This window comes from Sinocyclocheilus anshuiensis, unplaced genomic scaffold (assembly GCF_001515605.1).
Source record: "Sinocyclocheilus anshuiensis isolate Anshui unplaced genomic scaffold, SAMN03320099.WGS_v1.1 scaffold508, whole genome shotgun sequence".
In the NCBI taxonomy this organism is placed as follows: Eukaryota; Metazoa; Chordata; class Actinopteri; order Cypriniformes; family Cyprinidae; genus Sinocyclocheilus; species Sinocyclocheilus anshuiensis.
In genome coordinates, this window is record NW_015555744.1 from 702,006 (window position 1) to 718,831 (window position 16,826).

Genomic DNA, 16,826 nt, shown 5'->3' on the forward strand with positions numbered 1-16,826 from the left:
ATTAAGCAGCACAACTGTTTTCAGTATTGATCAGCAAATCAGCATGTTAGAATGATTTCTGAAGGATCATGTGATCAGCTTTGCCATCATAGGAATAAATTAATTAAATACAATTATTTTAAAATAAATTAAAATAGAAAACAGAGCGATATTTTTGATCCAGTAAGTGCAGCCTTGGTGAGCATAAAACTTTCTAAAGCCATATATATTTGTGTAACAACCACATTGATATTTAAGTAATTATTCAACATGATTGACATGAGGATGAGTAAATAATGATAGCATTGTCATTTTCGAATGCTTGAATTTTTTTAGCATTATACTCTGCCTGACATTTTCTGTGCTGTAAGGACTATGATGATATACAGTCTAACAGGCTTGTAATGTGAGTATTTTCAGTTATTGGTTGTGGAAGAGTTGTGGAAGGATAGAAAACTCTGGACCAAATCAAAGTTTAGCCCACACAATGAATAGTAAATGTTTTTTTGCTCACTTTGAGTTCTTGATCATTGTTTGTTTGGCAGTTATATTCACAATCACACATCATACCAGTTTTGGACATGGATCTTGTGTCTAGCTGTTGTGTTTAATCTCTTGAATAAATAAATGAACTGCATTTGTCACTGCCAGGCAAGGGATAGGATTGTTCACACAAGGTGTAAATGAAATAGATTGAGAGTGACACACAATAAACTGCCTGTTTTTTCCACGGGTCTAAAAAATTGAGATTCATCTCCCATCTACATGCTTGGCAGGGGGCATACAAATGAACCCGTCCCTGTCTCCATAACACCCTCACCTCCTCATCCTCCTCTCCCGGAGCACAGGGGCTCGTGTTCTATTAATGGCAGGCCTGCCGTCCTCTCGTGGTGGTGCCGTAGGTCAATGGGTAAATGTGAAGAGGTTATGGAGTTCGCTGGAGGCGCAGGACTCATCACTGTGGGTGTCTGAAACATAGCAGGGGAACCATCAAGTGCTTGGCAGGGGGATCGGTACAGAAAGCGGTTTCTCAAACTGAACCAGTCTAACTTTTAAAATCTTGTTTACAGTCAGAGTAAGTTGTTGTTTTGTTTGTGTTTAACTACTAAAAACCTCCAGTTATTTCCAGCATCATCATTATCATGCTTCTGAATGGATCTGATCTGAAATGAGAGATAACAAACTTTATTTCTTCCTTTTTAATAGATGATCTGCTAAAGAAAATTAGGTTTTTGATAATATTAATAGAAGCTTAAAGAAGTCATTTGACTTGCTGCTGGGTACACGTCTGACATTCTCTGATTAAATGGCAAATGACTGTACTGAGATTCAAAAAATGACTTTCCTTTGAGTTGTTTACTTTCTCTGGCCACTGATGTAGTTGGCAGATGAAGATATCAGCCGTTAGAACAAACACTGTCACCCCTGCCCACCTAGATTGTTTTCAAAGGCTCGTTGGAACCTGCTGAGGCTTGTTGGAAAGAAAGGTTAGGTTTGAATGAGATTATAATAAAATAGCACAATCAAACACTCATCTGCTTTTTAATCATTTCATTTTCTCTTCTGACTGGTCTTTCTCTCTCTCTCTCTCTCTCTGAGACTTGTGACAGCATGTTTTATTGGTCTTCACACCCAAATTGGAAACCTTTGGCCCATATTTCTATATGAAATATTATCTAAAAAATAGAATCTTTTTTATATTCAGATGTGGGTGGGGCTTGAACCTTGATAGATTATCAAGATATATGATAGATCCCAATAAAGATGGCCAGCATTGTTCTGGTAAACAACATGACTATGTTAGTCCACTAGTTAGACCACCACCAAACCAACATAAACCAGCCTGGACCAGCATCGCAATCAATGCTGGATGGTCTGAGCTGGTGTTTACAGCAGGAATATCACAGAATATATTAACACTAGGTTGCTAGAATAAAAATGCCGTAAGCGCTGCACAAATACATAAATTCATGGTTTAAAATGCCATGTAGTGAATAGTAGGACTAAGAAATATCATAAAAGATATTATATATCATAAAACATTTTTAAAAAGAAAAAGACCTTGTCCATGACTTTAAAAATGTTTGAGAACATAAATAGATGTCAGATGAATAATATATGTCTTATCCTGTTGTAACATAAGAGCTAGTCTAGACAGAGTGCCAGCCATGCTGTGTGTGTGTGTGTGTGTGTGTGTGTGTGTGTGTGTGTGTGTGTGTTAGTGAGAGGAAACAACCGAGCATTCCTGGAAGCCCACAAATATAATGGCAGAAAGGCTCGCTGATCAATAAATATTACCTCAATAAAACAGAAAATGATAAAGAGAGAAAACAAGAGACGTGGAGAGATAACAGTGGGAGGAAGAGGTTTGGAGTGAAGAAGTAAATCCCACTGTTTCTGATTTCTATACCAGCTGAGCAGCAGTTTCTTTTGAAGTCAGTGTGCTGCTAAAAATAGACACTTTATGTAACCGTACCCATTTTAGGCACAATGATGACAGCACATGTGGATCTGGTGTACCTCTCTGTCTGTCTCTCTTTCTTTCATTTTCCCTCCTTCCCTCTTTCTTTATCTCACTTTGCATAATTTAAGCAATGGTAGAAGGATCTGGGTGTAACATGCTTTTTGAATTATAGTCACAACATCATAACTTGTACTCATCAAGTTGTAGGAAAGAGTCAGAGTACAGAAGTAGGACTGATCTGTCTTTGTCCTGTTCAGTTGCTCTCTCACAGGTCCTCTCCCAATGCATGCACACCTGTTAATTAAACCAAGAGCTGAAAATTGCAGCTGATTAATGAATGCAGAAACTATCTGATTGTTCAGTGTGTACTTACATAGCAGAATAAAATTTGCGTTTCAATGTGCACTAAAAACACTGTGTACTCTGAAATAATGGCAAGAACAGTTTCAGGTGAAGGGACGTGTGGCAACCCATACTCAGAATTTGTGCTTTGCATTTAACCCACTTGGTGTGTGTGCAGCCAATGCTGTGGCACCCAGGGAGCAGTTGGGGGTTCGGTGCCTTGCTCAAGGGTCTCACCTCAGTCATGGTATTGTGGGTAGAAGAGAGCGCTGATCATTCACTCCCCCCACCTACAATCCCTGCCGGACCTGAGACTCGAACCCGCAACCTTCGGGTTACAAGTCCAACTCTCTATCCATTAGGCCACGACTGCCAAAGGTTATTAGTCAAAGGTCAGCATAAATTATTACCATTTATTGGCTAAAATGCATTGTTATTTAAATGATTATTGAAGGCTATAGCATTAATACTTTAATTTTTTTATTAAATAATAAAAAATACTGTTAGACATGGCTTTATGGCAGTTGTGATGCCTGATTATCAGATTAAATGTGGCCCAGGTTTCTTTTTTGGAAGATTCAGCACAACTTTATTGATTTACAGTTTGATTGCCAATTAAGGTTAGTAGTACACAACTTCCCTGCAACCCTACATAGATCAAGCAGTTTGGAGAATGGTTGGATGGAGTTTGTGGCGTCCCTTATAAATGCAAAGTAAATACAAAATGATACGAATTTATACTGATATTGTCAAAAACCCTACTTTGCCTTGGGCATTTCCAAACTTTTCTGCACTGTGCATTTTTACATGGCTTATATGGTATAAGACAATGTGTGCTGTTTTTTAACAACCAGCAGGCTGACATGAAAAGGAAATTCACCCAATTTATTTTCTAAATACATATTTATGTAATTGTGAATAGTTCATCCATGTAAATGCTTCAGTTCATGCATTCAATGTTTAGCATGGTCTCTCACAAGTTTTATAGTTATTAGTTTGTTCTCTCAGCCTATAACATTGTCTTTATGTCTGTGGTCTTTGCTAACAAGTTTCATTTAGCTGTGCTCTGCGATCCACAGAATGTCCTTCTTTTCCTCACAGTGTGCACAGTTGCCACCCTTATTAAGAGGAAATGGGCTGCAGACACTATGTTGTTGTTCTGCAAACAAATGGCTGGTCCTCACCGCCGTTCCGGCTTTATCGAGTTACTGCAGGAATGTTGTTGTGAAGCTCGCATGTAACTTTCTCTTCTGTAGTGTCTCTAGTTTGTTGTCACTTCCTCAGCAAAACTCTCACATCTGCTCTGTTTTGGGAAACACGGCGTGGTGTCTTGTAATTTAAGCTCTGATGAGTTTCCGTGTTTCATAGACTCCTCAGAGACCAGTTCACACATTCAGAGAACGTAAGCTTGTATTTTGGAGAAATAAATAAATAAATTGCTGTGAGATGAGTCCACACATCTTGCTGTCATATCTTCTAGAGTGCTATCATTTTTTTTCAAGGCTTGGCTTTTGTGTGTATCAAAGTAGGGTCTCCTGAGGTCATTTACGGCTCGCTGATCAATAAATATTACCTCAATAAAACAGAAAATGATAAAGAGAGAAAACAAGAGACGTGGAGAGATAACAGTGGGAGGAAGAGGTTTGGAGTGAAGAAGTAAATCCCACTGTTTCTGATTTCTATACCAGCTGAGCAGCAGTTTCTTTTGAAGTCAGTGTGCTGCTAAAAATAGACACTTTATGTAACCGTACCCATTTTAGGCACAATGATGACAGCACATGTGGATCTGGTGTACCTCTCTGTCTGTCTCTCTTTCTTTCATTTTCCCTCCTTCCCTCTTTCTTTATCTCACTTTGCATAATTTAAGCAATGGTAGAAGGATCTGGGTGTAACATGCTTTTTGAATTATAGTCACAACATCATAACTTGTACTCATCAAGTTGTAGGAAAGAGTCAGAGTACAGAAGTAGGACTGATCTGTCTTTGTCCTGTTCAGTTGCTCTCTCACAGGTCCTCTCCCAATGCATGCACACCTGTTAATTAAACCAAGAGCTGAAAATTGCAGCTGATTAATGAATGCAGAAACTATCTGATTGTTCAGTGTGTACTTACATAGCAGAATAAAATTTGCGTTTCAATGTGCACTAAAAACACTGTGTACTCTGAAATAATGGCAAGAACAGTTTCAGGTGAAGGGACGTGTGGCAACCCATACTCAGAATTTGTGCTTTGCATTTAACCCACTTGGTGTGTGTGCAGCCAATGCTGTGGCACCCAGGGAGCAGTTGGGGGTTCGGTGCCTTGCTCAAGGGTCTCACCTCAGTCATGGTATTGTGGGTAGAAGAGAGCGCTGATCATTCACTCCCCCCACCTACAATCCCTGCCGGACCTGAGACTCGAACCCGCAACCTTCGGGTTACAAGTCCAACTCTCTATCCATTAGGCCATGACTGCCCATGAACAGTGTCAGGCTACATGCAAAAATGACCAGTGTAGTATACTTAACAAATAAATGACTCTTATCAACCAGTTTTTATAGTGGATCAAAAGAATAAAGCAAGACCAGTGTAGCTTGATTCCAAAAATTAAACTTATGAGTAGTTCAGAAAAATAAGTTATCAATTTGAAACGGTCTAAAACACTGTTCTTATCATTTATAGCATCACCAGTGAGAGAGTTTGTTTCATATGTAAGCAGAGTGTAAATGCTGTGGCATAAATATTATTTGTAACGGATTTACAATAACTCATAATTTCATGCAATAAGTCTGTTTGATTTAAGTTTAAAATTGAAATGTGATGTAATTTAATGGGCAGCAAATGTATTTTGAAGCTAAAATAGTAGGCACGAGAATGCGTCATTGTGTTGAAAGTGATGTAGACAGACTGGTGATGAACAGATGCGTCACGATGCTCTGCTGTGTTGCGTTAGAAAATAGAAGCACTTTCTCTCTCTGTGGAGTGTCTCATGAGGAATATCTTCTCTTCATTGTGGTTAAGTGGATGTCGGGTGTTATGTTGACAGACACAACTGGGTTATGATAAGGATGTCTAAAGGGTCAGTCACAACAGCCATTCAGCAGAATAATCTGTTCCTCTGAATGCCAAAATGACTAACTTCTATTTTATATGCTTTTCCTTTTCCTTTAGTTCATGCAAAAATGACTACTTTGCCTACTCATACATACTTTCTTTGCACCCGCTCCCCCCTAGCTTGCATTACAAGAACAAAAACAGTTGAAATATTCTTCACAATAACTTATTTTGTATTCCACAGAAAAAAAGAAAGCCTTAAAGGTTTGGAACAACATAATGCTGAATAAATGAGAACAGAATTTTAATTTTTGGGTGAACTAACACAACTTTAAATGTGAAGTGTGTAATAATTGTTTTTCCAAACACTCCCAGCACCCCTTTTGCTCTTTCCACTCTGCTTGTCTTCAAAGCAATAAATTCCTTGTAAATAGCTTATTATAGGTAGTGCTGAGCAAAATGCGCACCACTGGTTAAGTCAGACACAAATATCAGACTGCTCAAACAAACAAAGCTCCACATAAGCACAGCACAGTGTTTACACTCTATATGAATTGCTTACCTTTAGTTGTCTCTGCACATTAAACTGGGAGAGGAGAAAAAAAGCGCACACTTCACCTTTAATCTTTTTGATTGGTTTTCCTTGTAACAAGCAGCCCCGCGGCCGCACACATACACCCTTTCTCGCTCACGTTTCTGTTTTCTCCGCAGGGATCGGACAGGGTGTTCCAGTGGTGGCTCTGATAGTGGAGGGGGGTCCTAATGTGATCTCTATCGTGCTTGAGTACCTGAGAGACACTCCTCCTGTGCCCGTGGTGGTGTGTGACGGCAGCGGTCGTGCCTCTGACATCCTGGCCTTTGGGCATAAGTACTCAGAGGAGGGCGGGTATGTGAGCTTTATCTCTCTCCACTGTAACAGTACAAGAAGATATGAATTTTCTTTTACATATAGATGAAGATTGAACTGTAGCACAGAATAGAGCGCAACAGTAAGCACCCACTTTTTCAGCAGTTTTTTCCGCATTTATTTTCTCCATAAGCACTTCGAAGACATGAACCGAACCAACCAGCTCTGAGATTAATCACAAATGTTACAGTCAGTTACAAAAAGGAATGTGGAATTGGAGATAAAGACAAGATGTGCCTAATGTTGTTGTTGTTGTTGTTGTTTTTTAATGAAAATATTTTTTTTTTATTTTCTAATGAACTAAACTGAATGAACTACTCATCCCATAAAACACTGCAAATTATAGGAAAATTGACTTTTTTTTTCTTTTTTTTAATAATATGGAACTATTGATTTATAGCCAATGATTATATATATATATATATATATATATATATATTAGATTGCTGCTATTAATGTTGAACAGTTTTTATATGTTAAAAATAATAAAATTTTAATAATTATTATTTAACACATTGTGTGTTAATTGTGTTACTTATTATACAAAATAATTATCACATCAGTTTATTTCACTTCTCCAATTCCTTTGTATGAATATATTGATGATTTAAAATGTCAATGTTTCAATGTGTTATTAATTACAATTAAACACACCTAACACCTTTACGTTTTTAGCATTTACAGCAAAATATACAAATAAATTAATGATATTGTATTTGATCGATGAACTTTACTTAAATTAACTTAACATAATCACAATTCATCTCAGAAACCTGTGTGAGTATTTAGTTAAAATTTCTGTCAATTCACAGACCAAATCTTCCCCATTTAATGCAAAATATTTACATTTATACAAAATTTTTAGTTGGTTCATGGCCCTAATGTTTATCAGTTACTGTAAAACATTTAAACAGACAAAATATATTTGAAAATATACAAAAAGGCCAACTTATGACATTTGCAGTATATTGTGAGGTTACTGCGGAGCTATTTTGCTGCTGTTCTCATTTTTCAAGGATCTCCAAGGACAATTTCTCTTCAGAATTAAGGGTAGCGTAGTTATTTATAGAGAATTTAGATGTTAAACATTTTATTTATTTATTTATTTTAGATGTTTAATTAAAAAAAAGAAGAAGTTCAACGTGAGCTGTGGTGGGTCTTTTGTGATTTTGTTCTAATTGCGATTTTAATGTTATCATTAGAAAGCAGTTTGTATGGAGAAAACAAATGGGATTTTTCCTTCCGGAGACCTGCTGTTGCGCTCTGTTGGAATGTTTTCATTGCATAAATGATTTGCTGTGATATCCCAGTCTCATCTTTCTCTCTGACTACATGTTAGAATCATAAACGAATCTTTGAGAGACCAGTTACTAGTCACCATTCAGAAGACGTTTACATACAGCCGGACGCAGGCCCAGCATCTCTTCATCATTCTGATGGAGTGCATGAAGAAGAAAGAACTGGTGAGTGTGTGCAGTGTGACTGTGAAAGTCATAATGATTAAACCCCCCCTGATCTGACAGATTTAAAGACATTCCTCTAGAGCCTTTTTGCCGTACCTAGAGTTCTTTGTACGAGGGTGAACCCACGATAAAGCCAGATTGCTGCAATTAATGTTGAACAGTTTTTATATGTTAAAAATAATAAAATTTTAATAATTATTATTTAACACATTGTGTGTTAATTGTGTTACTTATTATACAAAATAATTATCACATCAGTTTATTTCACTTCTCCAATTCCTTTGTATGAATATATTGATGATTTAAAATGTCAATGTTTCAATGTGTTATTAATTACAATTAAACACACCTAACACCTTTACGTTTTTAGCATTTACAGCAAAATATACAAATAAATTAATGATATTGTATTTGATCGATGAACTTTACTTAAATTAACTTAACATAATCACAATTCATCTCAGAAACCTGTGTGAGTATTTAGTTAAAATTTCTGTCAATTCACAGACCAAATCTTCCCCATTTAATGCAAAATATTTACATTTATACAAAATTTTTAGTTGGTTCATGGCCCTAATGTTTATCAGTTACTGTAAAACATTTAAACAGACAAAATATATTTGAAAATATACAAAAAGGCCAACTTATGACATTTGCAGTATATTGTGAGGTTACTGCGGAGCTATTTTGCTGCTGTTCTCATTTTTCAAGGATCTCCAAGGACAATTTCTCTTCAGAATTAAGGGTAGCGTAGTTATTTATAGAGAATTTAGATGTTAAACATTTTATTTATTTATTTATTTTAGATGTTTAATTAAAAAAAAGAAGAAGTTCAACGTGAGCTGTGGTGGGTCTTTTGTGATTTTGTTCTAATTGCGATTTTAATGTTATCATTAGAAAGCAGTTTGTATGGAGAAAACAAATGGGATTTTTCCTTCCGGAGACCTGCTGTTGCGCTCTGTTGGAATGTTTTCATTGCATAAATGATTTGCTGTGATATCCCAGTCTCATCTTTCTCTCTGACTACATGTTAGAATCATAAACGAATCTTTGAGAGACCAGTTACTAGTCACCATTCAGAAGACGTTTACATACAGCCGGACGCAGGCCCAGCATCTCTTCATCATTCTGATGGAGTGCATGAAGAAGAAAGAACTGGTGAGTGTGTGCAGTGTGACTGTGAAAGTCATAATGATTAAACCCCCCCTGATCTGACAGATTTAAAGACATTCCTCTAGAGCCTTTTTGCCGTACCTAGAGTTCTTTGTACGAGGGTGAACCCACGATAAAGCCAGGAGATTTTTCTACCGCACAGTTCCTCTCCATGTCAGCATGCCGTTATTCTATCGGACAGTCAGAGATGCGTGTAAAGTGGCCCCTTCAGCTCAGGGCTGATAAATGTCACTACCTCTGCAGCCCGCATGAAGTACATTTCCTCAGGCCCCGACACCATCAGCTTCTCACACACATACACTCTCTTCATCTCCCTGATGCACAGAATGTAAAACTATTCTTACATACTACTGATATTATATCATCAAAAACTTGTCATCTTTTTGAATCCACCACTCTTCTGTTAAATTATTCACCAGATTGACGACACCATAATCTGTATGACTTTTCAATTAGAGTGCACTTTCCAGTTAGCTCATCTAAAAGCTCTCAGTTCACATTTATCCTTCCCCTGTTGGCCATTACTTCCAGAATGTCCTGAAATACTCAAAAAAAGAGTTTTAACAATCAACTTAAGTGTTGCTAGGAGAAACATATCCTACTTTAATCTCAGCATGCTTTCATATTTTTTAACTCTATCGAGTAGAATCTATATAGGCTCGTAGAGCCATGATTTGCATGCAAAATGTTTTTCTACTTGTCATTGTATGTCAATGTAATTGAAATTAAATTTCAATGTTGTGTTTGTATATTCAGATATTGTTTTAAATCATTAAATCATACATCCTCAAAGTGATTTTTGTGTTTGTTCTTTAAATTATGAATGCTTTCGTTCTTCTTTTAGTCATTGTAGTGGTTTCACTCATTGTCTGTGCATGTGTTCTTTTGTGTATGTGCACACCATGTTTTTGTTTTAATAAACTGATTGTATAACTATTTTTCAGTGTTATTTATGCATGCATTTCCACTGTGAAGTATGATCTGTAGCTGTAGATGTGTTAATCCTCATTATTAAGATGACCTTCTCAAGAGTAGATATGAATCTTTGTACCCACACACCATATGACAATTTACTTAAGCCTGTGTATTTATATGCTGGATTGGCTTAAATGCAATTGGGTTCAGATGCAAACTTTTTTTGTTGAAGGTGAGAGCTTGGTTTTGAGTAGAGCACATTGGCTTTAGTTTACATGCCACCCACTTGAGTATGTTTTATTGATGACTCAAAAGTGAGATCACAAAGCCTTTGAGACGCAGCTAAATCTGAAAAGGAAGCAAATTTAAAAAAAATGTTACATAAAAGAGCTTATTTGTCTCGGCACAGTTTGAAGATTTAGCATGAAACCAGTGTGAATATACCAATAAACACACATACTCTCTCAGCAAAAACTGTCAGTGGAGCGGTACCATCTCAAAAGTTCTAATATGTACACTTCATGTAGTGATATGTACTTTAAAAGTACTAATACGTGCCTTTTTATGTGCTAGAATGTACCATTTAGGGGTAAATAAGATACAAAGATGTTCCTTTTAGCTTTTTTGCACTGCCCCAATGACAGCTTTGTACCTGAGCTCCACCTTTCTTCTGAGAGTGTACATCATAATCTGTCACTGATTTGCACAAATATGTACGTTTATGCTCAGTGGGGTGTCTGATGTGTTGGTAGATGAGTGCAGCATGTGTGTTTGGGAGCTAGACATCTTTAGTCCACAGCACTCATCTCGCATTCATCATACATGCACACAGTTGAGCTCAGCGCTTGATCTCCTCTTTTGCTCTCTGTTGCTGTACTTTCCACTAAGGACAAGCCAATGGGAGTATTTCCATGCTTGATGATTGGAACAAATGCTTACAATTTACAACTGTGATTAGAAAGATGGAGTGAATGTGTGTTAGAGGTGCCTTTGGCAGTCTTTGAAGACAGTCTTTGCCAAACATTTTTCAGAGTAATTATCGTATATTAGCAGTTTTATTTGAAGACAGTAACCTAAAAAAAATAGTGTAGGAGTATATAAAATGCATCAGAGTACCCAAGTTTTGTTGCTATGTTCATACTTGTGTACTATTATTATGATATATCTAGTATGTTTACTGTGCACAGTACATATGTTTTCTGTATGCATACTTACTAGATTTGGCAAAATGTGCATTATACAACAGCTTACAGTTTGGAATGCTATGTCCCATGATGCAATGCAGCTGACTTGATCTTCCATTTCCAGTTTGATGGATAAACTAGATCTTAGCGTTAACCTCACTTTTTTGTGACTCATTAATGTATCCTTTTGACAAATGCTTGACCAAATTATTATGAGAAATGCAAAATACTTGTGTATTGTTGCATAATGTGTTTTTTATATAAAAGTATGCAGAATACTCTGCAGTACTCAGCAAGTAGCTAGTATTTCATTCCACTGCCGCAATGCTATTTGCATAAACACATTTGGTTGGATAATGATATCCGAAGTTCATTTAAAATAAAACCTGAGTAGCTGTACAGAACAAGCATGTGCTCGCTTTGGTCTGGTTATGGACTGAAGTCTGCTAACAGACAAATATAGATGACTTTAGAACTCACTGCTGAGATTTGCACAGAGATTATCTGATGCATTTAGCAATGCAGCAGAGATTTATCGAAATCAATCGATGGGTTGTATAAGAATGCTTAACAGGGCAGTTTTTGGCCCCCCGAGCTGCTAGTTGACAAGTTTTCATGTTGGTTGTAACTTGAGCTTGTGGGCTATTGCTGATGCCACCATGCATAGGCCTACATTCATTCGAATATATTGCATTTAGGTACAAAATATGCATTGAGGAACATATACGCTGATAAAAATTTAATTCATGTGTGGTATAGCATTTATTTTCTCAAGTTGAGGACATGCTCCATAACTTTATGAATGTTTCATATAATAGATTTTAGAAATATTATATTTGTTTTTGCTTTTCACCACTTTCTTAAAGGGAAAAAAAATTGCTCACCCTCTTGTCATTCCAAATACTTTCTCAACAGCATTTAAATATAATTAACAAATACTGAACCCTGATAATTTGGCTCCTGATTAGCAAAAAAAAAAAAAAAGTGAGGTAAGAAAAAGAAAAAAAGTGCTGAGATATGAGAATAAGCGAATAATGCTTCCACTCGGACGAGCTTGTGTTCTGTGGTGAATCAAGAGCGGGATAATGAGGCCTGTAGGGAGGTGTCTTCATTCAACTCTGTTCCTTTGAAGCACCTGAGCAGATGTTTAACCTGAACCCGACAGGACAGGCTTCCATAACCTGCCTCTCAGTACATGACCTGACTACACCTCTCCAGATTTGGCAAACTACAATTAATTACAACTGTATTAGATTAGATTAGGTTCCTTTCAGGAATTCAGTATTTCTGTTCTGTGTGAGATTAATTGGCACTTGACACATAAAAGAAGCATTATGTCAGTCTTTTGCTCTTCTCTGCAGTAGGCATTCCATCTCTTATTCAGGACTGAACTCCATTCTTAATCTCTTTCCTACTGTGGAGGTCTTTGTTCCTGCAACCAAGGGAGGGATGGTTCAGTTAATCAGACTGACAGCCTTTCTGTCTATTTATCGCTCTCATTCTGTTTTCCTTGAGCATCTTCCTTGTTTTTCATGTTTCCGATGGCTCAGAGAAGTACTGCTAGTTTTCCCTCCAACCAAAGCATTTCAATAGCCTCTTCTATGAAACGTTTTAGCTCTTGCTGAGGTGTGTAAAAAGGATTTTAAAGGGCCTTCTATTACACTGAAATAGTTTATTTTGCCATAATGATTAGCTACTCACTAATAAGTACGTGGACATGCAATATTGATTTGAGATGGAATTGTTTTTTTTAGAATTTTGTACACACTAAATAAAAAAGTTACAATGTATTCAATTTGCAAATATTAATACTAAAGTCCTCTGAAGGTGACGTCACTAGAGTCATGAAACTATATTTAGATTTGATTTTACCATATGTTGCCGTACTGTAGTAGGCCCTGGGAAATGTCGAACTGCTGGGTGGTGCTTTTGACCAATCAGAACCAAGTATTCCAGAGAACCGTGCGATAATCAGCTGCAAGTAAGCCTTTCATTGGTTGATTTTTCTGTTTGGTTTTAGCATCCCATGGCAATAACCAATAATGTGAGTAGGGGGGCGGGACTTAATGACCAATGGAGGGACTGTCTGGGGAAACTTGCTTGACAACAGTCATTATTTTTCACAGTTTGAAAGAAAGTAGAGTGATGTTTCAGGGGATGATATATTTCTCAGCTGTAGTGATGGGAAGTTTGGATCATTTTATCGACTCTGACCTTTGAGTCTCATTCAGCAAAATGAATGAATCTTTTTTCGAGTCATTTCGTTAATTTTAGCAAAATATAATTAAAATGTTACGTGTTACTTCCCTAACACGTCTACTAACACAAACGTTGATCACACTACAAACAATACAAAACTGCTATAAGAAACAGAAAAGATTAATTCATTGTTTACCTGGGTCTATGATTAGCTCACCTCACCTCTTATCTGACAAGTCTTCGGGTTTGAGTCGTTCGTTCATCACGTGACAGCCCCATACACTTTAACCAATGCAGTCTGAGCCAGAAATAGAATTGATTAGTTCATCTCTTGACTCTTTCGAATTATTCGTTCTTTTGTCACCTGACGTGACAGCATTGGATAGAGAAATGTGTTACTTTACAAGCTTCCTTACAAACAGGTGCTAGTTATTATTATTATTATTATTATCATCATTATTATAATTGTTATTTACTCTTACACTCTAAAAAATGCTGGGTTAAAAAGGGACAAACCCAGCTATTGGGTTGTTTTGACCCAGCTATTGGGTTGTCTCAGCTGATGTTGATGGATGGAAAGATGGAGTCACATCCGGCAACATGCCGAACGGGTCAGTGACTACTGACTATATGGGTGAACAAGTGGATGGACAGCTGACAGACAGAGGAACCCCTGGCAGATGTGAGGAACAGTGAGTAGAGCGCTGCAGTAGGATCTAACATGATGTGAAAGCACTGGGCTCGTGGAGGGAGGGCGAGGAAGGAAATTTCGCCCCTGATAAATGAAGATGAATGTTTGCCCATGGGCCTGGGTCACTGATGCATGAAGCAATCCACCGTACAGCGAGAACAGCATTCGCCAGCTCTCCAATGAGCGTTAGATACAGACTTAAAGTACACACCATCTCGTCCTTAACATTCAGATTCATTGCTTCCATCAATTTTACGCAGATGAATCATATTACAATTTGATTTTAATTAAAAACCATTCCTTGCAGATGTTTTGACTGATTAATAAAACGGGTTGCTGAAGTATCAAACCAGATATTTAGATGAGGTTTAGTATTGACTTGAACTGAGTGTGACCTGAACATTTCCAGGAAGGTTTGATGCCACATGGGAAAAGGCTCTCTTTTTTAATCTCTAAATTTAAATATAGTGTAGAGTTATAAATAGTGCATAACAGGAGAGAAACTCCTTAGCTTTTTTTCCCCCAGTAGCTCCCGCTGGCCATAATTTCACACTTCTCAATGTAGAGATTACCTTTAAAAGCAGGAAGACAAGCCTATGTGATGGACGGCTATTTTCACTACTCACTGCAGGGTTTTTTTCCATAACAGACACTTATGCAGCAGGTCAGTACGCTTTCTTTGATGCACCTGTAGAGGCTGGTGAGGGATGGGGAGATCTTAAAGGAATATTCCTGAATATATTTACAATTCTATCAACAGAATGTTGTTGTTGATACCACAGAAAATATATTCAACTCAAGGAAAAACGTGTACGGTGTACATGTATAAAATCAGTGAATAATTTATATAAGACCCACACAGTTCCGTTTTAAACCCTCCAATCAACAAGAACTAAATAAACTTATAAAGTATAAAATAAGCACATTTTGCCTTAGTGTTTGCAAACTGAGGGACAAGTTGGTGTTATTTTCTATAGTAATGTGACATTGCTGCTAATAAATGTGACCCTGGACCACAAAACCAGTCATAAGGGTCAATTTTTTTAACTTGAGATTTATACATAATCTGAAAGCTTTCCATTGATGTATGGTTTGTTAGGATAGGACAATATTTGGCCGAGATACAACTATTTGAAAATCTGGAATCTGAGGGTGCAAAAAAATCTAAATATTGAGAAAATTGCCTTTAAAGTTGTCCAAATTAAGTTCTTAGCAATGCATATTACTAATCAAAAATTAAGTTTTAATATATTTACAGTAGGAAATTTACAAAATATCTTCATGGAACATGATCTTTACTTAATACCCTAATGTTTTTTTGGCATAAAATAAAAATCAATCATTTTGACCCATGCAATTAATGTATTTTTGGCTATTGCTACAAATATACCCCAGCGACTTAAGACTGGTTTTGTGGTCCAGGGTCACAAATATAATGTCAATACATGTAGTTGTATTTAAAACAGAATATATCCTTTTAATATTCCTTAAAGTTTTTGTGTACAGCGACAAAACAACCTGATTCATTTTCATTCATTTTCAGCTGAAAGTTTTTGTTATCCCCCACCTAAAAATTTTACAGAACCAGTCCTACTACTACCTGGAGTGGAATTTCTCAGACGAGCTCTTGGTCTTTTCTAATGCAAGTCGAAGGACGTTCTGTGTGTTCTGATAGTTTTAAACACAATTTTATTGAAATTATCCAATAGTACAATTAAAAAAAAAATGTTGACTGGCCACATAAATGCTACTGGTACCCAGAGGTATTTTTGCCAAATCAGTCTCATTCCCAAATAAACTTGTTTTTCATCAATAAGAGCACTGATTTAAGACAGGAATACACTATTTGCAGTTGATGCCAAAAGTCAGAGCCAGTCTGCAGATTTTGGGTATATTTGGCAGAAAATCATGTTGTTTATTTTGGGCACAGACAGATTTTTTTTTAGCTTCAGACTATCAAAGTTAAATTGCTATCAAAGTAATCATTTTTAGCACATCCCTTGGCAGTGGATAAAAAGCAACAGTTCCTTTAGGAAGCAACAGTGACATATGTAGTAGACAGAACTGACAGTTCCTCACTCGGTTGTTTAGTGAATGATTATCATTTACAAAGTCTGCAAGTGTATGGTTCCTAGTGTTTGAAAATCTGCTCAGATTTTAAAAGTCATGTTCATATTAAAAAGAAGTGTATCCTACCTGTAACTTACCGTTGTTTAATTTACACATTGATCTAGATCACTCTGACTGTGATTTCAAATTAAAAACACAATCAATTCAGTTGATTGTGAGAAGCATTTGCCTTGGTTTAGCCTCGAACACGTTGTGTGATTTCACAAATGGCAGATAAAAATGCTCTTCTATGTCACAGTTCATTCCAGCCCATGTAAGAACAGTATCCAATCAATATTTACTGTTCCCTTTCAGTCGGTCACTCTCGACGTCACGTCGGATGACCGACGAATTGGGATCTCGCTTAG

The 16,826-nt window shown here is 36.8% G+C and overlaps 1 protein-coding gene across 1 annotated transcript in view; it reads left to right on the top strand.

Moving 5' to 3' along the window:
* LOC107673407 (transient receptor potential cation channel subfamily M member 3-like) overlaps window positions 1-16,826 on the top strand; it is a 104,892-nt gene that overhangs the window by 58,627 nt on the left and 29,439 nt on the right. Inside the window, exons 7-8 of the mRNA XM_016466987.1 lie at window positions 6,529-6,703; window positions 8,064-8,187. Coding sequence (XP_016322473.1) covers window positions 6,529-6,703; window positions 8,064-8,187 — 299 coding nt within the window. The remainder of the gene's footprint in view (window positions 1-6,528; window positions 6,704-8,063; window positions 8,188-16,826) is intronic.